At 45.7% G+C, this 25,727-nt stretch overlaps 1 protein-coding gene across 1 annotated transcript in view; it reads left to right on the top strand.

The window, feature by feature from the left end:
* The window catches only part of rnf2 (ring finger protein 2), a 26,182-nt gene extending 1,378 nt beyond the window's left edge, over nucleotides 1–24,804 (top strand). The window contains exons 2-9 of the mRNA XM_083653510.1: nucleotides 2,060–2,156; nucleotides 6,192–6,352; nucleotides 8,845–8,927; nucleotides 12,056–12,188; nucleotides 14,297–14,396; nucleotides 14,505–14,677; nucleotides 16,405–16,594; nucleotides 23,930–24,804. Of these exons, the coding sequence (XP_083509636.1) occupies nucleotides 2,070–2,156; nucleotides 6,192–6,352; nucleotides 8,845–8,927; nucleotides 12,056–12,188; nucleotides 14,297–14,396; nucleotides 14,505–14,677; nucleotides 16,405–16,594; nucleotides 23,930–24,031 (1,029 nt within the window). The 5' untranslated portion in view covers nucleotides 2,060–2,069 and the 3' untranslated portion in view covers nucleotides 24,032–24,804. The remainder of the gene's footprint in view (nucleotides 1–2,059; nucleotides 2,157–6,191; nucleotides 6,353–8,844; nucleotides 8,928–12,055; nucleotides 12,189–14,296; nucleotides 14,397–14,504; nucleotides 14,678–16,404; nucleotides 16,595–23,929) is intronic.
* Nucleotides 24,805–25,727: the final 923 nt, after the last annotated feature.

Below are 25,727 nucleotides of genomic sequence, written 5' to 3'. Positions count from 1 at the left end.
GTTTTGTATGAAATCATGTAGAGCAGGCATGTCCAAAGTCCGACCCGTGGACAGATGTTAAGTGGCCATCGGCTTGTCTCTCAAAATATACTATATGTATACACAGTATGTAAGTATACAGTATTGGTTAATCAAGCAAGTTCAATTTGCATTTTTTCCCTTCACCTAACGATGACAGCACTAGCATACAGTTTGTAGATGCACCAGGTAGGAACAGCACATGCAGAACTAATGTTTTCAGATGGTAAACCAAATACAATTGTATGTGATTTTTTATTTGATTTTTTTATAACCCATATGATGCGAGAAGCACCTGGCCTTCCGGCATTTTCACATGATCTAACCTGGCCCCCATTCAAAAAAGTTTGGACACCCCTGATGGTAGAGTGACATAATGCTGTGTTGAAGTGATGTTGGACTTAGTGGTATGATATTGTGGAGGCTTCCGGGTCTCGTTGAAGAGGCGGATAACAGTTGGGAAGATGCTGACCTCTTTACGAGAATGACAAGAGGTTCTGGTTCTGTCTGACCGTAGCCGGGATGGAAAATCCTCGCTCCGAGTTTTCCGGCTATGGGCGGAAGACCGTGCATCATTATTTTATTATACTGAACCCACTGAATTTCCAGGGGAATCAATGTTCCCTAAATTTGATTTAAGTGTACATTGTTAAATAATGAGAACCGGTTTTAATGATAACCGTGATAAAAAAAAATCCTTACGATAACCGTACCATTTCAAATTTTCATTATCACTAAAACCGTGCTACCGTGATTACAGTGCTTTGAAAAACATGGTAAATACAGTCCATCATCAACCAAAGTTGGCAACCTTCTCCCAGATGCAAACGTACAGCCTTGGAGAAATTATTTCAGTGAGTGTATCAATCCTTTTTGGGTCGGAGTTTTCAATATAAAACGTGATTTCAGTGAGTTTCTCAGTACTTTTTGAACATTTTCAGCATTTTTTTTTAACGAATACCGTGATAATACGATAACCGTGAGCATTTTGGTCACGATAATCGTGATGTAAAATTGTCATACCGTTACATCTCTAATTGCAACCAAAGAGTGACACGCAAGTGGAAAAACAAGGGCTTTAACTGCTGAATAGTGGACAGCGATTGGCTCTCCAGTATTCGTGATGTCATGAATCGTGCTCATTGAAAATGGGCTTTTCAGTGAGCTCAGAGAAACTTTCCACTTTCAGCAGACGATTGCGGAAACAGCTTCTAGTGTCAAACTCTGCACAGACATCATTCAGCACAGTGAAGCTCAGACAACTGAAGGAACAAGAAGAAAACATATTTTTGACTTTAGGGCATCTTTAAAGTCCCTGGAAACCAAAATCCACAAAAACCTTCTAACTATTCAATTTAGGGTCTTATGTGAGTAATTGTGTGCCTCAGAAAGTAGGAGACATTACTTTCAGCCCAAAGCCCCGAAAATCGCCACTTTTCTACAAGGTCTGGATTTCCACTTCCTCATTGAAGAGAGCGGTGCGCGCGGTGCTAAACTGAATGATCTTATCACGTCATAAGATTTGGCCAATCACAGCACTCGCTCAGTGTCTGTCTGTCTCCCTCCCGCCAGAGCCGTACCTCCCGCTCTGTGTGCCTGTTGCCTGGTTTCTCTCTCTCTCTCTCTCTCTCACTGTCACACGCACGCGCGCACACACACACACACACACACACACACACTCCATCTCTCTTTCCTTCTCTCTCGCTCCTCTCTCTCCGTTTCCCTTCCTCTCTCTCTCTCTCGGAGGAGCTGCAGTCCTGGCTGCACGCACACACACGGGACACGCCCACACAGTCTGCGGGAGAAAAGAGAGTCTAAAATCTAATTGATTCTCATGACTGTCAAACCTAAATTTATATACTTTGCGACATTCATCATCGTTCAAATTTGGCTGGTGGCTTATTAACATAGGTTCCTGTGATGTGATGAACTCAAAATGCTAAATAATAAAAAAATATTTCTGGTTTCCAGGGACTTTAACATTTTCAGTCAGTGCTTTCTTTGCTTTACCTGTTATATTTGTTGTTGTTGTGTATTTCAGTGTCGCCGTGATGACTCAGACAGTTCAGACCAACGGGGTCCAACCCCTCAGTAAGACCTGGGAGCTGAGCCTCTACGAACTACAGAGAACCCCACAGGTACCTACCTACCAGCAGGATGGATGTATTGAATGATTACCGGTGGCTCAGGGCTTGACACTTGACACTTGACACTGAGGACCTCCCGTCATCCCGGGGATGTTAAAAATAGACACGGGGAACGATGACAATTAATTTGGGAACGGAGCCGGGATGATAGATGAACGGTGACGAAAATGACGCCGACGCAAATGAAACCTCTTTGACAACATACCGTACTGGTCTGAATGATAGAGGAGAAAAAGTTCCCCTTAACCCATTGATACCTGATGCAGCATTTGTGTGTGTATCCCTTTAAGACTTAAAGGGATACACACACAAATGCTGCATCAGGTATCAATGGGTTAACCGTGAGGTACCGTCTGTCTTATCATCTCTCTCTCTCTCTCTCTGCATCAGCACACACACACTCACAGCACGTTAGCGTTTAGCCGTTTACCAATAAAAGCGGTTAGTTCGCTTGCTTTTGTCTCTCTCTCTCTGCGTGCTTTACCTGCTCTGATCGCTCTAATCCGCGGACCGCGGGGTGAACGGAGGGCAGAAAAGGGCGGGCTGAGTTCAGCCCCGCCAAAACGTTTGTTTAAAACAGAAACGGTGGTGCGTTGAACACCCTGTTGTGTTATGCAAGCATTGCACCTAACTGTAGCACTCAGTTAGGTGGTAAGATACATAAGATACACAAACATCTCTGTGTAGGTAGGTAGATAGATAGATAGGTAGATAGATAGATAGATAGATAGATAGATAGATAGAGACAGACAGACAGACAGACAGACAGACAGACAGACGGACGGACGGACGGACATGATAGACAGACACAGAAACATTAAAATTTCCTTTTCAGGTGAATTTAAATAAAAAGGTTGATCATTGAACATCTAATCATTTGTATGATTTATGTTAAAGGTCACTTTGAATGATTTTAACTAATAATAATGTAGAAAAACAAAGATTTTACCTACAGGACGGCTTAGTGTCATGCCCTGCATTGTGTTGATCTGTCTGTGTGTGAAGCTAACCTTGTCTCTGTCTGTCTGTGTGTGAAGCTAACCTTGTCTCTGTCTGTGTGTGAAGCTAACCATGTCTCTGTCTGTCTGTGTGTGAAGCTAACCTTGTCTCTGTCTGTGTGTGAAGCTAACCTTGTCTCTGTTTGTGCATGAAGCTAACCTTGTCTCTGTGTGTGAAGCTAACCTTGTCTCTGCTCTGTGTGTGAAGCTAACCTTGTCTCTGTCTGTCTGTGTGTGAAGCTAACCTTGTTTCTGCTCTCTGTCTGTGAAGCTAACCTTGTCTCTGTCTGTCTGTCTGTGAAGCTAACCTTGTCTCTGTGTGTGAAGCTAACCTTGTCTCTGCCCTGTCTGTGTGTGAAGCTAACCTTGTTTCTGCTCTCTGTGTGTGAAGCTAACCTTGTCTCTGTGTGTGAAGCTAACCTTGTCTCTGCTCTGTGTGTGAAGCTAACCTTGTCTCTGCCCTGTCTGTGTGTGAAGCTAACCTTGTCTCTGCCCTGTCTGTGTGTGAAGCTAACCTTGTCTCTGTCTGTCTGTGTGTGAAGCTAACCTTGTCTCTGCCCTGTCTGTGAAGCTAACCTTGTCTCTCTGTCTGTCTGTCTGTCTGTGTGTGAAGCTAACCTTGTTTCTGCTCTGTCTGTGTGTGAAGCTAACCTTGTCTCTGCCCTGTCTGTCTGTGTGTGAAGCTAACCTTGTCTCTGCCCTGTCTGTCTGTGTGTGAAGCTAACCTTGTTTCTCTCTGTCTGTGTGTGAAGCTAACCTTGTCTCTGTCTGTCTGTGTGTGAAGCTAACCTTGTCTCTGCTCTGTCTGTGTGTGAAGCTAACCTTGTTTCTGCTCTCTGTCTGTGAAGCTAACCTTGTCTCTGCCCTGTCTGTCTGTGTGTGAAGTAGGGCTGCACGATATTGGAAAAAACTGACATTGCGATATTCCCCACCCCTGCGATATATATTGCGATATGAAAAAATAGAGATTTTCACCAGATTACCAGAATAGCTCTATTTTAAAGAAAATAATACTTCTAGATTGATTTGGGTGATTTTGTAGAGGAGTCCATCTGATATTGGAGGGGAAATTATGTATTTTAATGTTTCTCAACCACTGGGCTGTGGCCTACTGGTAGGCCTCAGAGCACCATCTATCAGGGTTCATACACATTTTGACCAATAGATTTCCATGACTTACATACATGAAAAAGTGAGTGAGTTATGACATTCTACTTTAAAAATGTCACTAGCCTACATTTCACTTAGTGTACTGCAGCTTTTAAAGCCAGGGAAAGACAACATGTATGCCGTATCATCACCATATTTTACCATATCCAACATCTAAGACCATATAGTCTCATATCACAATATTGATATACAATTGATATATTGCCCACCCCTAATATTGAGTGCCAGAATCTACCGTTTCAATAAATCAACAATGAAACACCCCTGCCACTTTACACACTTGGTCTGACCCCCCGGAAACCCCCTCCAGAAACTACCAAGTGGTACACTCCGCATCTCTGGAGTTCCGGTTTTGGAGCGCACCGCAGTACAGACAGAGACGACGATTCACATGTAGCAGCACTGGTGACAAACAATTCATTCGTGAAAAGTAATAAATATACATTTAATTGCCAAGATATGTCTCTTGTCTTTTTATTTTCACTGAAATGTTTGTGTAAATGAGTTGCTATGTATGATTAACTCAACCCAGGTCCTTACACATCAAGAGCGAATATATGGCACGAAATTGCGATGCGAGTTTTGACCCACCTGTCAATCACAGCCACAGATGTGTACACGTCGGAAGCGAACTACTGAAAAATGGACCGTGGTTCGAAAAAATAAACACCGCAATAACGCTTGGCGAAACTTCGCCGTTGGTATGCACGGTTGCATTGACTGATATAGGTTCGGATAATATTATTGACGTGCGAATTAATCGCACGAAAAAAACGCTCCCGATGTGTAGGACCTGGCATCATCAGAGCCTGAGGGGGAGAGAGAGCTGCGGTGATACACGGACAACTTCTCAGTAATAATCACTTTAGCCTTCTTGTCATTATGTTGCTGTCTTGCTTGTTGGTGTTTCAAGAGTAAATATCTCCACTCCACAGACATGTTTGAGTTACAGCAGCCAGCCTGCTAGTGCACTGCAACCTGTGGACACATCCGCCTACGCAATCACATCGTTTACATCCGACGGGCTACTGTCAGCAACGCAACATAAGCAAAAATAATTCAATTTAGCTCTCTGTCCATTTTGTTGTGTTGAAGCTAAGCACTAAATGAGTGAGTACAGTAGTAGGGCATCTCTCACCTTTGAGAGAGACTGCATTTCACTCAGTAGGCTACCCCTAAAGTGAGAGTTTATCAAGCAAAATGACGAGTTAATTTACTTTTAACATCGCACGCCCTGCGATGTGACTATTGCGCATGCGCACATCGCGATGACGATGTGTAAACGATATATCGTGCAGCCCTAGTGTGAAGCTAACCTTGTCTCTGTCTGTCTGTGTGTGAAGCTAACCTTGTCTCTCTCTGTCTGTGTGTGAAGCTAACCTTGTCTCTGCCCTGTCTGTGTGTGAAGCTAACCTTGTCTCTGTCTGTCTGTGTGTGAAGCTAACCTTGTCTCTGTCTGTGTGTGAAGCTAACCTTGTCTCTGCCCTGTCTGTGTGTGAAGCTAACCTTGTTTCTCTCTGTCTGTGTGTGAAGCTAACCTTGTCTCTGCCCTGTCTGTGTGTGAAGCTAACCTTGTTTCTCTCTGTCTGTGTGTGAAGCTAACCTTGTTTCTCTCTGTCTGTGTGTGAAGCTAACCTTGTTTATCTCTGTCTGTGTGTGAAGCTAACCTTGTTTCTCTCTGTCTGTGTGTGAAGCTAACCTTGTCTGTGTCTGTCTGTGTGTGAAGCTAACCTTGTCTCTGTCTGTCTGTGTGTGAAGCTAACCTTGTTTCTCTCTGTCTGTGTGTGAAGCTAACCTTGTCTGTGTCTGTCTGTGTGTGAAGCTAACATCGTCTCTGCTCTGTCTTGTGCATTTCCAGGAGGCTATAACAGATGGGCTGGAGATAGCTGTGTCGCCCAGATCCCTCCACAGTGAACTGATGTGTCCTATTTGTCTGGACATGTTGAAGAACACAATGACAACCAAAGAATGTCTGCACCGCTTCTGTGCCGATTGCATTATCACCGCTTTGAGATCTGGGTGAGTGACCTTTGCCATGTGGTGAAAAGCAGACTAGCCCTGTTTGACCTTGTAGTGGCATCCAGCCCCCTGATTAGCTGCTTAGCTTGGCAAGGCACCCTGGATAAAGAGCATCCGCTACATCACTAGCGTGAATATTAAAGCTGCAACATATAATCGATTATTGATTAATCAGCTGAAGAAGAGCACACTGCCATTGCAAAGTTGTTCCTTGTTGTTGTTGTCATCGAGGACCACAATGGAAACGAGTCGTGTACTTTATTGAGTTTTATTCCTTGACAATTTGAATACCGGTGTACGGATTTTATCTGTTCATTTGTATTTTGTAACAACTGTCTTAACTCATTGAGTGCCAGCCACTTTTGGAGAACGGACGCTCCCAGTGCCAGAGTTTCAGAGCGTTTTCAGTGATTTCTCGAGGCCCACAGAATATTGTGTGATATTACGATGTAAACACCGAACACGCACAAAGAACGAGGAGACTCTATTGTATCATCAGCAAAAAAAAGTTTATTGATACCATTTTCCGTTCTTTAGTTATGAGCCGGAGAAGATAGGTTGTTTTCAGCAAAAACAGACGTTTCAAATTAGAAGCTGAGATATTCAGCCTTTTGTGAAATGAAGCATTTCAAGCACATTCACTGACTCTGAAGCTAATATTTTCTGATGTAGTGACGTGGTGTAGTTGTGTGGTGCCCTGCGTGCCCCACCCCCCTCCCCCCCCCCCCTCAGCTGCAAACTCCTCCCCACACTAACACACAGCCTCACGCACCCAGCGTCTATTTTCGGAGCGCTCCGTTTTTGTGCGCCGGCTCCCAGCGCGACACCGAAAAGCCAAACCGGACTGCTGAGAATGGTTTGGCCCTTCGGCGTCGGGTGCTGCTTTTCTGGCGGCTAATCGTGTGGAGAAACTGTGCAGCAGAGACAGGGGCTCAGTTGTGGGCGCGGATTGACTGCTGTTCGCAGCCAACGTTAGCTCCAGCCAGAGCAATCTATATGGCTCTGGCTGCAGCATGCATCGGTTTCTCTTTCATCACGGGGCTTTTTCCTGCTGTTTTCCTGACCTTTCTCTAATCTGGAGAGCACTGTCGCCACCTAATGAGTCCGTAAAATAGGTTATACACCTTCAATAGCTACAATATTTGTACAGGAGATGCCTGAGGCTTTGATCCACGTACCACGTCAAAAAACGCATTTGACGCCGATCGACGTCATTGGCACTCAATGAGTTAATAAATTCATTCATTCATTCATTCATTCATTCAGTCACTATTACAGCACAGATGAACATTAGTGTGTGACAGCACTGTGCTAGTAGGGATGTTACCATGCAGAAATGTAGTCGTCGTTACCAGTGAAATTCCACGATTCTCGATACCAATTCGTTACCACGGTAAAAACAACAAAACAAAAACAACAAATCCCACGTACTTCAACATACACTCCTTTATTACCGGTATAAACATTTGAACAAGTGGCATGTAGCATAATGTGTGCTTCTGAAAATCTTCTGTTATGGTTTGGCTGCGTATGCGTTTGTTGCTGCTGACTTTGCTCCTGCCTCTCCTGGTGGAAATATTAGGTATAGCTTAAAGGAACACTCCGCCCATTTTCAACCAGCTTTGTATCATTAGAACATCAGTAGTGTATCAGAAAACTGTAAACGGTTTTGAAGTCTGTCATTTAATTTGACAGTTATTGAGTGTTAAAGTGTGGACCAGTGACATCACTGGTCCACACTAACTCAAATTAATAACTCATTAACTCAAATCAACTCTCAATAACTGTCAAACTATTCATCATTCATCTAGTTTGACAGTTATTGAGAGTTCATTTGAGTTAATGAGTTATTAATTTGAGTTAGTGTGGACCAGTCCACACTTTAACACTCAATAACTGTCAAATTAAATGACAGACTTCAAAACCGTTTACAGTTTTCTGATACACTACTGATGTTCTAATGATACAAAGCTGGTTGAAAATGGGCGGAGTGTTCCTTTAATGACTGTGTGAAAACAGCAGAGGCTGCACACACACAATGTGTACACACACACACACACGCTCTGAGTGCAAGCAGTAGTTTACTGACATGGGTGACGTTTTGTTTTCTTTTGACGTTGCCTTCTCAAACAAAAAAACAATATTTCAGGGCTGTTTAACGTTAACGTTAGGTGATTCGTTGAATGAGCTGCCCGGTTAACGTTATGCTGAGCAGACGTCTGCATAAATGAATACTCACCAAATCCTATCTGCTTCAGATGTGGCTCCAGGATACTTCTGTTTGAAATGTTGGTTTAATGCTACTGTGGTGGGACTGAGGGCGTTCTATTTCTCAGGGTTCCACTTTACACTATTGCAAATGCTTAAATATATCCAGACGAACAATTGACATTCATACATAGTTTTAATGTTTGAATAATTAGATTTTGTTGATTATGTCAACTGATGTCTCCATCTATCCATTTCCTCTCTCTCTCTCTCTCTCTGTGTAGTAATAAGGAGTGTCCGACCTGTCGTAAGAAGTTGGTGTCCAAGAGGTCGCTGCGTCCAGACCCAAACTTTGACGCTCTGATTAGTAAGTGTGTTTCATGCCACACATCCAAGCCGCTGTGCTGATTAGTAAGTGTGTTTCATGCCACACATCCAAGCAGCTGTGCTGATTAGGAAGTGTGTTTCATGCCACACATCCAAGCAGCTGTGCTGATTAGGAAGTGTGTTTCATGCCACACATCCAAGCAGCTGTGCTGATTAGTAAGTGTGTTTCATGCCACACATCCAAGCAGCTGTGCTGATTAGGAAGTGTGTTTCATGCCACACATCCAAGCAGCTGTGCTGATTAGTAAGTGTGTTTCATGCCACACATCCAAGCAGCTGTGCTGATTAGGAAGTGTGTTTCATGCCACACATCCAAGCAGCTGTGCTGATTAGGAAGTGTGTTTCATGCCACACACATCCAAGCAGCTGTGCTGATTAGGAAGTGTGTTTCATGCCACACATCCAAGCAGCTGTGCTGATTAGGAAGTGTGTTTCATGCCACACACATCCAAGCAGCTGTGCTGATTAGGAAGTGTGTTTCATGCCACACATCCAAGCAGCTGTGCTGATTAGTAAGTGTGTTTCATGCCACACATCCAAGCAGCTGTGCTGATTAGTAAGTGTGTTTCATGCCACACATCCAAGCAGCTGTGCTGATTAGTAAGTGTGTTTCATGCCACACATCCAAGCAGCTGTGCTGATTAGGAAGTGTGTTTCATGCCACACATCCAAGCAGCTGTGCTGATTAGGAAGTGTGTTTCATGCCACACATCCAAGCAGCTGTGCTGATTAGGAAGTGTGTTTCATGCCACACATCCAAGCCGCTGTGCTGATTAGGAAGTGTGTTTCATGCCACACATCCAAGCCGCTGTGCTGATTAGGAAGTGTGTTTCATGCCACACATCCAAGCAGCTGTGCTGATTAGGAAGTGTGTTTCATGCCACACATCCAAGCAGCTGTGCTGATTAGGAAGTGTGTTTCATGCCACACATCCAAGCCGCTGTGCTCACAGCAGACACGTGCTGGAGGCACTGCAGAGTGTTGCAATCCATGGCAGTGACCTCAAATAGAAGGAGAAACGAGTGTGTAAGGCTACGTTCACACAGCCATCCTTAGTGCTTGAATCTAATCTTTCCCCCCTAAGTGACTCAGATCAGTCTTTTTCATGACTGTGTGAACAGTACAAGTCACATTGAAAGTGACTTTTTTAAAGACGACCTGGGCTACTTTCAAATGTGGTAAAACATCAGATTCGAATCTGATGTTTTTGAAAGTGACTCCGGTGTGAACAGACATCTGGCCCATATCTGACTTAATGCTTCAATGTGACTACTTCTTCTTCTTCTGTTGAGTTTTATGGCAGTTGGCATCCTTACATGGTGCATTACCGCCACCTACAGTACTGTATTGCTAAAACTATAGTGCAAATACAATATCAATACAAACTGTCCACCCAAAATGCGCCCATTCACCCCAATATACATTCTGTGGCCCAGACCAGTCGTCTAGGCCGAAGCGAACGCTTCCTTCAGCGTTTTCGTCAAGTCATCTCCCGAAATGTCTTCAATATCCAAAAGTTTTCTGGCAGCGTCCACCACTTCAATGTGACTTTTATGTTATTCCAGAGCGACATTCGTCACTATTCTGCGCTGGCGGGAGGAGGGAGGGGGAGGACCGGACCAACACGCGGGCATTGAAATTAAACCGTGAACAACAGATGAAACAACATCGTCAGCTACCGCCATGTTTACTGCTGTCTTCTTCCGGGTTTACGGAGAACAGCAGTGCGCTGCGTGTGACGTTATTGTTGTTGTTCTGTGCATGCGGGTCACTTCATGTCCGTGATCTGTTCACACTGGAGTCGGATATGGGCCACTTTTAAAAAGTCTGTGTGAACAGCCACACATAAAAATCACATGTGAGTAGGGATGCACCGATTGCGATTTTGTTGGCCGATTCTGATTTCCGATTTTTGAATAGTCTGACTTGCCGATACCGATTTTTGCCGATTCCGATTTTTTTTCTAAGAACAATAATTGGCAGGTTATTTTTTAACTTTTTAACTTTGCTTTAATAGAAAATTAACATTCATGTCACATTTCTTATCATTTGCATGAGGTAGGACGATCTCACTCAAAAACATCTCAAAATAAAAGTGTTCCAGGTTACTGGACAGAGCTTTTCTTTTTTGTGTAAATACAATGAATATAAAACAATTAATTCCAGTATATCCCACAGCTATCATGCATTTACTTTTCCAAAAGAAAAAAGGTGCAACAGAACAGGGACTTCAGATGGAAAGTAGCCTATGGCTAAATCTGTTACAAAGCATATCTTCCCGTATGGGGTTTAATGTTTTTTTGTATATGTCCCTACCAAATAAACTAATAAAATAAAATAAATGAACGTCAAAATGTTATCCATGGACAAGGAGTTTATAGCCTATAGCTCTGAAGCCCAGAGACCTTCGAAGCCATGCCCACTCTACAGTTGTGGATTTGGCTGTTATTGAGTAGCCTAGATGAGGAAATGAGTTTGAGTTGACTCCGTTTGAATATCGTAGTTTACACACAGAGCGCGTTTTTTTTAATCCGCCATTCGAAAAAAAATCATCTCTCACAGAAAACCTTGCACACTGGTCCGATGCGTTTTATTATTATGTTCGTCGTTCTATTCGCAATACGAAACAAAAGTCCTCTCCTGGCTGTACACGTTAGGGTTACAACGTGACTGACAGATAGCAGCAGCAGCAGCAGGCAGCGGTGATGTGGAGGCTGGTCGGGGAAGAGGGGACGGTGAGGTGAAGCGAGCCGCTCAGACTGGAGACTGTGGACTCCAACCTACCCGGCGGCCCCTCCGCGGCTCCACACCGACGAAGACATGCTGTGGCATGTGTGTACTGTGTAGTGGCAGCTTTTGTTTTGGCTGCAACTCATCCACTCTGTCTCGCTGCTTTTGGGTTCGCGCAAGTCACTTGAAAATCGGCTCACAGAATCGGCATTTTAGAGTGACCGGCGCAGATCGCCGATCACGTGAAAATCGGCCATTTCCGGTCACGTGCCGATCGATCGGTGCATCCCTACATGTGAGCATCAAGTCAGATTCAAGCACTAAGGATGGCTGTGTGAACGTAGCCTAAGTGTCTTGTCTTCGTTTATCCCGTTCCAGGTAAGATCTACCCGAGCCGCGACGAGTACGAAGCTCACCAGGAGAGGGTGCTAGCCCGCATCAGCAAACACAACAACCAGCAAGCCTTGTCTCACAGCATAGAGGAAGGGCTGAAAATACAGGCTATGACCAGGTAAATACAGGCTATGATCAGGTAAATACAGGCTATGATCAGGTAAATACAGGCTATGACCAGGTAAATACAGGCTATGATCAGGTAAATACAGGCTATGACCAGGTAAATACAGGCTATGATCAGGTAAATACAGGCTATGACCAGGTAAATACAGGCTATGATCAGGTAAATACAGGCTATGACCAGGTAAATACAGGCTATGATCAGGTAAATACAGGCTATGACCAGGTAAATACAGGCTATGATCAGGTAAATACAGGCTATGACCAGGTAAATACAGGCTATGACCAGGTAAATACAGGCTATGACCAGGTAAATACAGGCTCTGACCAGGTAAATACAGGCTATGACCAGGTAAATACAGGCTATGACCAGGTAAATACAGGCTATGACCAGGTAAATACAGGCTAATTGGAATCAATTCCAGACAAATATTAGATCTGTGTTTAAACAATTGATAGCAGGCTATAGCTTCTATAACAGGGATACTCAACTTGCTTTGCCCGGGGGCCACTTTCGTGAAATGATAGAAGGCCAGGGGCCAGTTAATAAACAAACAATATACATTTTTCTGTAGCGGATTGTAGGTTTTTGGGGTGTCAGCCGGAGTTTAGTCTGACAATGTTGCGCACACCGGATAGTTAGTTAGGTTAAGTTAGTTAGGTTAAGTACATACAGAAGTGCCTGGGTAGCGAGTAGATGGCGGTATTTGACAATTTAGCAGCTAAATCATAGATTATTGAAAGATATTCCATATTCCAGACTGAAATGCTCTAACAGAAGTGGAGTATTGGCCAGAATGACATGAACATTTGGACACTTATTGAGCGGGTATCTTGCATGTTGCGTCCAGGTGCACTGTAAAAAAAAAAAGTTGAGTATCACTGCTCTATAATCTCCATTTTGCCATACATTCCCAGGCTGTGCCAACCATGCTTTTATGAGCGGTCAATCAAACAATAACCCCGAAATGCAAGCTTCAGCGTTACTTAATTTCTCCGTGAAGCACAGCGTCCACTTTGATACACGCTGCTTGGAATAATAGCAACTCAACACCATGAACTATTAAAAGAACACTGGCTTTCAGCTCAAGATGAAGGCTACAGGCAACGACCAATAATGTTTCCTTACCTTTTCTTCCAGTTGAATAAAGTGAAGCAAATATTCCCAGCTGCGCTTGTGAAGTTGAATTAGCCTGTGGAGCACCGCGTGTCAATCAGCTGTAGTCTGCTTTTAATAACATTATCATCGTCATTGACAATAACGTTAGACCCGCTTGGTTTCAGAAAAAATATAATAGCCTACTACTTAAAGTCGAGGCGAACCCGTTCGTCACGTGCATCTGAGTCTGTTTCAGACTGAAAACAAATTGAGAGGCGGACCATATACGGTGTCGATGATTTGATTTGACAATTCTGTCGACTGGCTTTGGCATCGGCCAATCCTGGCGTGTTCCACCCCCAAATCGGGTGGGACTCAGCGGGTTGTCGTGCTACGCGAGTGGGATCCGCGGAGTACCAGGCAGCCACCGGCTTTGTGCGGAGCGAGCGGACATGATGCATGGGTGCTCCCCGCCCGCCTGGAATCTCCGAGAGACGACCCCTGACAGCCAGGGAGGCTGACAGGCTGGGAGGCGCGCGCCATTATCGTTATAAATATAAATAATATTCCTGGAATGCGTGTTTTAACGAGCCAGTTACATTTCTTTGCATAATGAATTCTAACGGAGAAAGTCCGGCAATTACCGGACAACGGAAACTCCCGTGTGAACACACTTCTTCTATCATACCTGTCTGTCTCTCACACAGTGGGTGACGTGCCAGTAGCATATGCTTGTGTTGGTGCCTGACTGTGCGCTTTTACCGAGCTTTATCAGAGCTAGTAGTCTATCAGAGCTATCTACATACATATATTAGCTATCAGAGCTATCTACATACATCTATTAGCTATCAGAGCTTTGGCAGCGTTGTTTTTTTACATCATGGAAGTATTCCTCTGACAGGAATCGGAGGTGTAGTAACCTCTGCCCGCCTCTGCCTATAATAATATAATAATGTATATGATAATAATATCTAATATAATAATACCTGGTGTGTTTTGTCCAGACTGCAGCGTGGTAAGAAACACACAGTGGAGAACGGTAGTGGAGCCGAGGACAATGGAGACTCCTCCCACTGTAGCAACGCCTCCGTCCATAGCAACCAGGTAGGTTGGGCCATAATAGAACATAATAAAACATCTTGTTCCTTCCTAGTTCCTACATAATCATAAAACATCTCTGATCACGTGGTTTACAAACGTTTTCTCCCCCAGGAGGCCGGCCCGAGCATCAAGCGCACCAAGACGAGCGACGACAGCGGTTTGGATATGGACAACGCTGCCGAGAACGGGGGCGGGGACTCGGTGATTGACGGGGGCGCCAGCGAAATAGAGCTGGTGTTTCGGCCACATCCCACCCTGATGGAGAAGGACGACGCCCACAACAGGTAGTCGCACGCGACAGAAAAATAGGAGTCGAGTAAATGCAGGGTTTCAAACATCAGAATCAGAATCACTTTTATTGCCACAGTATGCAAGTTACATACGAGGAATTTGTCTTAGTGTCTGTATGCAGCGTAGCGGTCACATCAATATACAGGGATAAGAAGTAGGAAGATAACGAACGGCAATCGCAAGGTTGCAAGTGCAATCAAATCGAATCAAATCGAGTCAATATATACAATATGTACATGAGTGGTGAAGTGTTCTGTGGATGATAAATATGAATTTACGTTCATATTTACATACGCACATTGTCGGCACTGTGGCTCCTGCGTGAAATGGCCGGCCTGCTGGGGAAGCTAAGCAGGCCTGATGGTGGGTAGTCCTTGGATGGGAGACCACCTGGTGCTGGAAGTGGTGTTGCAGGACCAGTAGGAGGTGCTCTTCCCTCTGCTTTCTTGAATAATCTCCCCAATGCACCAGCCAGCGCAGCGACAGGGACTCTGTCCCGTCCTTTGGATGAGACGTAAAACCGAGGTCCCGACTCTACAAGAGTAGGGGTGTAACCCCGATGCCCTGGGGGGTGTAACCCCGATGCCCTGGGGGGTGTAACCCCGGCGCCCTGGAGGGTGTAACCCCGGTGCCCTGGGGGGTGTAACCCCGGCGCCCTGGGGGGTGTAACCCCGGCGCCCTGGGGGGTGTAACCCCGGTGCCCTGGGGGGTGTAACCCCGGCGCCCTGGGGGGTGTAACCCCGGTGCCCTGGGGGGTGTAACCCCGGTGCCCTGGGGGGTGTAACCCCGGCGCCCTGGGGGGTGTAACCCCGGCGCCCTGGGGGGTGTAACCCCGGCGCCCTGGGGGGTGTAACCCCGGTGCCCTGGGGGGTGTAACCCCGGCGCCCTGGGGGGTGTAACCCCGGTGCCCTGGTGAAATTCCCAAACAGGCCTTCCTTCAATCATGGCCACCTAATCATCCCTCTGTATCTAATTGGCACATTCAGTCCTCTACTCTCCACTGTGATAGCTGATGTGTGGTGAGCGTGCTAAACACACACACACACACACACACACACATTATGTAAAGTAACGCACTTTAAGTACCTTGAAAAGCGCTATATAAATCCAATCAATTACGATGATTAAATACCTAACCAACATAACACAGGGTCGCCACGGGTCCTTGAAATCCATGAAAGTTTGTGAATTTGACAAATGCATTAAAAGTTTAAAAGTTGCATTAAAAGTTGATGAAAATAGACGTGCATCATTGAGAGTGCTTGAATGGAGGGTTTAGGAGGGGGCACCTCACTCACATGTCACTCCGCCTCCAGCTCTCCACAAGCGAGAGCAAAATATTCTGTAACCAGCGTTGCTGTCTAACACAGCACAGTTCACACATTCAAGCCTCTCTCTCTTTACTGGTCTGTGTCAGCTTCTGCTGGTTCTGAGTATAAAGACTCAGTGTTGTAACAGTAATGAACCTTGATCCACGTCTCAAACTAGGCTGTGTTGGCTCCTTGAATTTGGGGAATTGAAAGTCCTTGGATTCGATGTTGAAGAAGGTGTGGGAACCCTGATAACACAACCAGAACATACAAATATACTGTGTGTATGTCTACCTGTGTATTTAGTGAGTTTCCTGTGGGTGTGTGTGTGTGTGTGTGTGCGTACGTGTGTGTCTGACTGTGTGTGTGTGTGTGTGTGTGTGTGTGTGTGTCTGACTGTGTCACCACAGCGTGGAGTTTGTCCCTCGCTACATCAAAACGTCAGGCAACGCCACAGTGGACCACCTGTCTAAATACCTTGCGGTGCGCCTGGCTTTAGAGGAGCTCAGACGAAACGCTGAGGCCAGTCCTGTCAACGTGGAGGCAGCCTCGGAGAAACAGTACACAATCTACATCCCCACCGCTGCCAACCAGTTCACTGTGAGTACACACACACACACACCCACACACTAGGGCTGTCACTTTTTATTCGAAATTCGAATTTAACTTTGAATGTGGGGGAGGAGGGCATGTTCGAATGTGTAATTGACCTGTTCGATTTTTTTTTATATATATATATATTTTAATTAACCAACTGCTGCTTGCTGGTAATGTTAATCCCATTTTCAGAAAAAGTCTCCAGATTTGTCGCGTTAGTCTCTTCTGAGAAAGATTGTCTCCAGGGTCTGAAAAGTTGTCTCGAGTTGGATGCAGCCAAGTTTGTGAGGCAGTGTTGTGACTGTGAGCGTCCAAGCTAACACGTCGGGCCGATGCCCGGTGGCCTGGCCTGCAAAAAAAAAAAAAAAAAATTAACCAAAAAACTTATATTTGAACATTTTGCGGGCAATTAAAGTGCGTTCGAACTTTATTTGGGGAAAAAGTGACAGCCCTATAACACACACACACCAGCGTTTTACGTTAGACAAGAACGGTGCCGGACAACGTGCATGATTTCAGTTTCCCGGACAATTCTGGGAATAACGACAATCAACTCCGGTCACATATAGAGAGGCAAAGTCACCCCCTACTTCCTGCTTCAGCACTGTACCAGAGATTTAACTTCCTGCTTCAGCACTGTACCAGAGATTTTCATCCGTCATTTATTTTCCCATAGACATTTCCTAAAAGGCTTATAAAAAGAGTTTTACTGGTTCAAACCAAATTGTACAGATATATTTAGAAACAGGAGAGATCGCATAACATTTCACTCTGACCAAAACGTAAAAAAATTTCGGATTTAAAGAAAATATTTTTTCTATGTCGTTTTTGGTCCGAGTGAAATGTTCTATTGTCTCTCCCGATTCTAAATATAGCTGAACCGCTTGGTTTGACGAAGTAAAACTATTTTTATAAGCATTTTACGAAATCTCTTTGGGAAAATAAATGGTGGATGAAAATCTCTGGTCCAGTGCTGAAGCAGGAAGTAGGCGGTCACTTTGCCTCTCTATTTAGATCTGTGTTTATTGAGCTCAACAATTGATAGCAGGTTGTAGCCCATAATCTCCATGTTGCCGTAAATGCCCTGCACCAACCATGTTTCTATGACCGCTCAATCAAACGGAACGACCCGAAATGCAAGCTTCAGGGTTCTCCGTGCCGCGCGCAGCGTCGACTTTGGTACACGCTGCCTTAGACTTAACGCCATGTAGCCTCTTAAAAGAACACTGGCAAGGGCTTTTCAGTTCTCCCATCAAGGCTACAGGTAACTAGCGTTAACAATCATGTATTCTTACCTTTTCTCCCACTTGAAAGTTAAGCAAATATTCCCAGCTGCGCTTGTGAAGTTTAATAGCCTAATGTCCGTTCGCTCTGCTGCTTCTTCTTCTTCTGCGCTGCGCTTCCGCGTCCTGTGTGTTTTGGCCGAGCCTCGCTCCTACCTTCAATACGATCTCCGTCTCCCTTCCAGCCGGCCAGACCTGAAACAGTATGGCTGCCTCAACTCCGCTAAACGTTCACCCAGAAGCCACATATTGTTGTAAATATCAGCATAACCAGCCAACAGATATCAAAGCTGGTGGGCATAATAAGCAAAAAGAAATTGAAAAAGCGTAACCCGAGCTGGTTAAAAGTGACTATCGCGGCGCTTTGAGCCAGAACGAACTAGGTTAGCAAAACGTAGCTAACCCAAGCTAATGGCAGATTGTATTCACTATAATATATTGTATATTATTTATATGACAGGTGATACGTGATACGTGAGCGTTGACAAAGTGTGACGTCAGCACCCCCTTCTAGCACGTGAGCCAATTGAAGAGTTTGAGCCCAAAATAAGGTTATTTGTCAACAAAATACAGCGGCGAACACTTTGGCTAATTAGCAGAGCAGGAAAGAAACACGGCTACACATGAAATAGCTTAAAAGTAACCCAACTGACTGGAGGGGCGGGGCTTTAACAGGTCCGTCAAGTCATTAGACAAATGACGAATAACGGACACAGCGCGTCATAGCATGCAGTGAACACTAGAGTTGCGCGATCTTGACCTCAGTCAGATCATCCAATCGCCACCCTTTGACATCGCCAATGTACGATGTCATCGCAAGCGCAAAACTACGGTCCAACAACGTTTAATTCATCGGTCGTTGTGCCTGCCTAGTGCCTACATCTACATATAACGTTACTCTTATGGAGCTGAGCACAGAGTAGTTTTGCACGTGGCATGTGGAGAATGAGAAGAGAAGATGAGACGGATAGGGGGACGGGGGGAGACTTGTAATTAAAGATTTTGGTGGCGGGGCTCGTTGCGGACATCAGAAACATGTTTGAATGCAGCAGGCTAGTAGTGTTTGTTAAGGGTCTGGTCTGATCAACACACACTCTGCTCAGTCAAACTGCTGCGTCGCATCTCTGCTGTCAGGGAGCAGCCACACACGGGGGGGCGGGGTCAGGGAGCAGCCACACACGGGGGGGCGGGGTCAGGGAGCAGCCACACACGGGGGGGCGGGGTCAGGGAGCAGCCACACACAGGGGGGGGCGGGGTCAGGGAGCAGTCACACACGGGGGGGCGGGGTCAGGGAGCAGCCACACACACGGTGGGGCGGGGTCAGGGAGCAGCCACACACGGGGGGGGCGGGGTCAGGGAGCAGTCACACACGGGGGGGCGGGGTCAGGGAGCAGCCACACACACGGGGGGGCGGGGTCAGGGAGCAGCCACACACAGGGGGGCGGGGTCAGGGAGCAGCCACACACACGGGGGGGCGGGGTCAGGGAGCAGCCACACACAGGGGGGCGGGGTCAGGGAGCAGCCACACACACGGGGGGGCGGGGTCAGGGAGCAGCCACACACAGGGGGGCGGGGTCAGGGAGCAGCCACACACACGGGGGGGCGGGGTCAGGGAGCAGCCACACACGGGGGGCGGGGTCAGGGAGCAGTCACACACGGGGGGCGGGGGCTATGGAAAATCAATCGTCATTTCAGCCATTGAGTCGGCAACATACGATCCGATCGCCACTCGGCACGACCCTAGTGAGCACGCATCTGAAGTTCTTATAACAGACCTGTCCGTCATTCAACTGCTCTGAAATCCCCAAATCTGAACCGATTTGCTGTCATTCCACTTGCTCTGTATCCACAAGATCCCAACCGACATTTCCATATGTGCCAAGCATGCTATATATATCACCTGTCAGTCAACGACTGCGACGCAAAACCCTGGCTGATATTAACAAGCGGTAATTTGGTGAAAATAAAACCAAACTCTAGGCTGCTATAGGCTTCGCTCTATCGCCTAAACCCTAAACTGATCGGCTTGGTCACTTTTAGACCGAAGAAACATCCAGTAGTTTGTGGATACTAGTGGCTCTTTTGGCCAGTCTAAAAGGGCATCTAGAGAGAGGTAAACTAAGACAGGGGATTTATTTAATCAGATCTGTGATTTTCCATCATGGGTGAGTACAGGAACACAGCACAATGTGTTTTCCATTGCTTTCGATGGCTTTCAAACAGAGTGGAAATTAAACTGTTCATTTGATTTGCTTTTAGGAAGACTTGGAAAATGTGTGGAATTGTACAGCAGGGAATGCTGCTTAAAGGGATAGTTCAGTTTGTTTGAAGTGGGGTCCTATGAGGTACTCTCATACAGTCAGTGCACTGGGTAAAGCACTCTGGACGCATCGCCCACCGAGATAGGAGAACTGCACTCCAGCTGCAACAGGCACAGAGAGCTGTCTGCTGAGTGTGATGGGGGCCAAGAGCAAAAACATACAAAACAACAGAAAGAATACATGAAATGCTTCCATGCTGCTCACCTGGCATAATGCAAGTCTCCCACAAGCCCTGAGATGCCAAGTTGACTTGAAAAGATGTCATTTACACCCTGTTTTTAGCTGAAATCGTCACTGTAGCAAGGTTGTACCCTAGTTGTTGAACTTTCAGCTGCTAGCTCCAGTGACGATTTCAGCTAAAAACAGGGTGTAAATGACATATTTTCAAGTCAACTTGGCATCACAGGGCTTGTGGAGACTTGCATTATGCCAGGTGAGCAGTATGGAAGCACTTTATGTATTCTTTCTGTTGTTTTGTATGTTTTTGCTCTTGGCCCCCATCACACTCAGCAGACAGCTCTCTGTACCTGTTGCAGCTGGAGTGCAGTTCTCCTATCTCGGTGCACGATGCGTCCAGAGTGCTTTACCCAGTGCACTGACTGTATGAGAGTACCTCATAGGACCCCACTTCAAACAAACTGAACTATCCCTTTAATGCTTTATTTTTATTTTTGGCCCCGGTGCTGGTAATGCACCAGGGGCCTTACATTCCCGCATGTCGCCAAGACTATTATGCACCGTTTTAGCCGACTAAATGGCGGCCGGCCACTAGAGGGCGCCGCTGCCCCACTAAGATTTGCCGTCATACCTTCCTCACGGTATCAGCTGTTTCCCCAAAACAACGTGCCCAGGTCGCTTTGCAGAATGCAGCTTACGCGGCCCCTCCCCCTTGCTGCATGCCAGACGCACAGTAGAGAGGAGCTGTGAGGAGCTGTCCCTGTGTGTTTACAATCATGTGTGTGATAAAGCAGGAGAACGCAAGGACCCCCCTGAACTTTCCCCCATCTAAAAACGTTGGCTGTATGGGAATATTTCGGCGTTTGTAAAAATACAGATGGCCATAGCCTCAACGCAAGACTCATCCGAATGACTGATGAGTCTCGCGTTGAGCCTAGGATGGCCAGGGCTTAGATCTGCGTGAGCACGACCCGTCGTAATTTGTCAAATTCAAGGTACATTAAAACGTTGTCTTGCTTCAACATACATCGCATCGCATAAACCATTATCACCCGCAGGTTTGAGGAGTAGCTAACATAAACGTCAGATAAATACTCTCTATAGGCTAACGTTACCTACTGAGGCAGCTAACATGGCTAATTAGCTAGCTAACGCGGTCCATCGATATACAGTCTGGTAGACAGATAAAGCAGTGTGTTCCTTCTGTTTTACACAATGTTAGCCAGCCTGCCTGGTCTCTTCTCTGTATATCCAGCTAAGAGAGGAGCTTGTGAAGATTGAACGAACATCCCCACAGTCAAAGCACTTCCCTGAGATATCTATATAAAAACGTTTATTGCTTTAATACCAAAAATAAAACCTCCAGTGTCTGTAAGCTAACGCTAACGCGTTAGCGATTAGCTATTGGCTGGTTGTTGTGTACACTTGTGTAGGCCCCATGTTATGGTTAGACCCGGGAGTTAACATTATAAAACACATTTCCTGGCATATGCAGGTAGTTGGAAAGCCTGGTAAGTTCTGAAAATATGTGTCTATTATTGTGTTATTCCAGCTATCGTTATCGGTTGTTAGGTTAGAGTAATATGAAGCCGACAAAAACCGGCAAAACAGACAAGCGGTTAATGCTAGTCTGCTTCCATTAAAACCATTGTGTATTAAAATAAACGATAACGTAGCTGGAGTAACTAATAAAACACATTATTTTCTGAACTTACTTAAGTCCCCAACCAACTTCCCGCAGCTTTCTCAAAACAATGTCCTTTTTATTGCGGTCCATCGATATACAGTCTGGTAGACAGATCAAGCAGTGTCTTCCTTTTGTTTTACCAAGCAGTGTCTTCTCTATCTAAAACAGATCTATAAGGTGAAGAGCCTGTAGCATGTAGATGATGGCTTGAGACTGGCTGCCACAGCTGTCAATCATCCCTTTTTATATGTCAAATAAGTACTTAAAAACAAACTGATCAGAAAAATGACCACTTGCACAGGCATTAGCATGACAATAACTATCTAAAATGATACAACCCACCTTTGGAAAAAATGCGTGACGATACCATGCACCGGGGCTATGCCAGGTTTCGACCTGGCCTTGTTTATATATATACAGTATATACCGTAAATTCCGGACTATAAGCCGCGGCTTTTTTCCCGTTTTTTGGCCTTTTTTGGCCCCTGCGGCTTATATAACGGTGCGGCTTATCTATGGATTTTTTCAAAAAAAAAAAAAAAATCTCTCTTTTTTAGCACTCTTTCTAACTATAAATCCACTTCTGTTTTAATTTCCTCTCTTGCCCTCTTTTAACAACATAACATAACATAACATAACACAACACAGGTAAGCAGAAAGAAAAAGACGAAGCAATCACCGCCATGAATGAGGAAATGACTCACCTGCTGGAGGCTGGAGATACACGGCTTGGGCTAAACTTTTACTCCGTGAAACACTATCGATTAAGTCCGACATCGCTCAGAGGTTTGAGCAGCTTGAAAACAAGTTTGAAAACGTGCAGAAGTCCATCCACTCACTCACTAAAGAAAATAAGCGAACAGAGTTTCTAATGCGGAAAAGCGCATCAGCGCACTGGAGGACAAAAACAACACAGTGAGTCCGAAAGTGGATAAAATGCAAAGACAAATCGAAACCCTGCACACGCAGGTTGATGACTTAATCAGCAGGAGTAAAAGAAATAACATTCGCCTGATCAATGTAAAAGAGGGAGCTGAGATTGGTGACATGGACGCTTTCGTGGCAAAATCCTGTGTTACATCCTGGACCTGAAGGAAGGCGAGAAACCACCAGAGGTGGACAGGGCACACCGGGCGCCTCGGCCACGTCCAGACCCCGGCCTGCCACCGAGGGCCATCTTCATCTGCCTACTCCGCTGGCCCGACCGTCAACTCATCCTCCAGGCTGCGGGGAAGAAGCCCCTCACCTGGGAGGGTACGCGCTTTTTCGTCCGGCAGGACCTCTCCGCGTTGGTGCAACAGAAACGCGCAACATACAACAGCATAATCGAAAAGGTTAAAGTCAATGGATATCGCTTTGGCGTACTGTACCCAGCGAGACTCGTCATAACCATTGATGGACAGCGGCGGAACAAGAGCTCAAAGTGAAACTGCCGAATATCTTTTGAGTTGGACTGGTCAATAGTACTGTGAGTAACTAAAATAAAAAAATAAAAAACGGAATTCTCTCTTCTTTAGCACTCTTTCTAACTATAAATCCACTTCTGTTTTAATTTCCTCTCTTGCCCTCTTTTCACCACACCGCGGACACTGTGTGCACTGTAAAAAAAAACAAAAAATACCATTAAAACACCCGCGGCTTATAGTCCGGTGCGGCTTATATAAGAAAAAAATAGTCAACTTAGAAGGTGCGGCTTATACACCGGTGCGCCTTATAGTCCGGAATTTACGGTATATATTTTTTATTTAGCAATTAACATTTTTTAGAACACAGAAAAAAAACAAAAAACAAACAAACTCAGATACAGGAAAAGAAAAGAAAAGAAAAAACAAATGCTGCTTAATGCTTGAACTGTAAACTGTGTTTTCAGGTCCTGAACGGCTCGTTCTCCCTGGAGCTGGTCAGCGAGAAGTACTGGAAGGTCAACAAGCCCATGGAGCTCTACTTTGCCCCTACTAAAGAACACAAGTAGACACGCATACCAACACACTCATACATGCATACACACACACACACACACACACACACACACACACACACACACACATACATAGAAAGTACACAGTGGGACTTGTATGGCGGCTACACCTATGCACACAGAGCAGGCGGAGGGAGAATGTGTGTATCAGAAGGAGGAGGGCGGTCGCTCGCTGAAACCCTCAAACGGACTCTTGTAAAAAGAAAAAACAACTTTTTTGTTTTATATTCCCCCTGTGTATCTTTCTCTCTGTGTCTCTTTCTATTTTCTCTCTGTAGTAGAAGAAGGCAGCGGATCAGGACAACAGACGCTGGACTATAAGCCTCCATTTTACACTCTCGCCGAGCGTCAGGGTCGATTCACACAGCCTCCTGGCTTTTTCCCCCCCGAGTTTGGAAAAACAACTTCCCAAATTTCCGGTCCGTTTTCCAACACGTCGTCGCGCACACTGCGTCGATCTGCGTACCTTTGGTGGCGGATGAGGATGCACACGGTACCCTTGTAGGTGGTGTTTGAATGTACACGGTTGGGGTTAGGGGTTTGGATATGGGTCGTGGTTAGGAACGGAAGCTCCACGCCCTGCGGAGCGTCATATTCCATCTCCCACGGGGGAGAAAGTCAGGCGGCGAAGCCAGGCAAATCATATTTTTGACTGTTTTGCTATCACCTTTCGTAATTTGACATAGTTTTGATGACTAGATAACAAGAAAAACACTCAAAATTACTTTCAAGCTTGCCATCAACCCCCGACCACGGATGCATTGTTTTTTTTTGCCGCTGGAATGAACTAGTCGTCCGTTTTGCACTTAACCAGGAAACAGAATCACACCGGCAGGGAAACGAGGAAGCAGGGATATCTGCTTGGCTGTTGACGGCAAACGACTGAAATGTTCGGCCACCGCCGTCAACTTTCGTTCGTCCAACCAGCTAGGCTAAATGTCCACGTTTCCCGTGGTAGCTCCGCTTCACACTGCACTTAGCCAGGGCTCAGTGATGCTCTTGGCCTGGGGCCTAACTTTAGGGGCTAACTTTCTTAGCCCCAGGCTAAGAAAGCTTTTCACACTTGCACAATCCCGGAACATTCCAAAGTGGGCTAACCCCCGACTTTAGCCTGGGGCTAGCTGGCCCTGCTCTGGAGCAGCTTTTCCTCTAAACACGGGTGTCAAAGTTGCCAGTGTGAAACGGGGCCAGAGATGCGGCCAAGCTTTGAGGTTGGAAACCATTTAGCTGTATCTGGTTCCGACAGCCCTGGGCTAGTAGAACTGCAGTGTGAATCGTACAGCCCTGGGCTAGTAGAACTGCAGTGTGAATCGTACAGCCCTGGCTTTAGTTTAACCTGGTGAAAAGGGGCTACGTTAGCGCGGTGTGAAAAGCCTAATAGGAAGTGAAGTGCACCTTCTGCTCACCTGTTCGTGTTGCTGACAATGTGAATGCATGACAACAGTCCAGCCACACGCCACCGACAGGGTTTCAGCTGTGTTCTTAAATCATATTTGACATATATATTTGACATTTTGATTTCAGCCCTGGAATGTAACGGAGAGTCTACCAGCTGTTGTCCTGATCTGTTGCCTTGTAGGAACAGACAAACTGTCTGTGTGATATCCGTGGCTGCTCTCTATGGCTTGTCCTTTTATAAATGTCTTTTGTAACATGGAGCGGAAGGAGTGTGTCTGTCTGTGAGCGTGTT

Source organism: Poromitra crassiceps (genome assembly GCF_964638095.1).
Source record: "Poromitra crassiceps genome assembly, chromosome: 17".
NCBI classification, from domain to species: Eukaryota; Metazoa; Chordata; class Actinopteri; order Beryciformes; family Melamphaidae; genus Poromitra; species Poromitra crassiceps.
The sequence above is the reverse complement of the archived record's forward strand: the minus strand, read 5'-3'. Positions and strand labels throughout refer to the sequence as shown.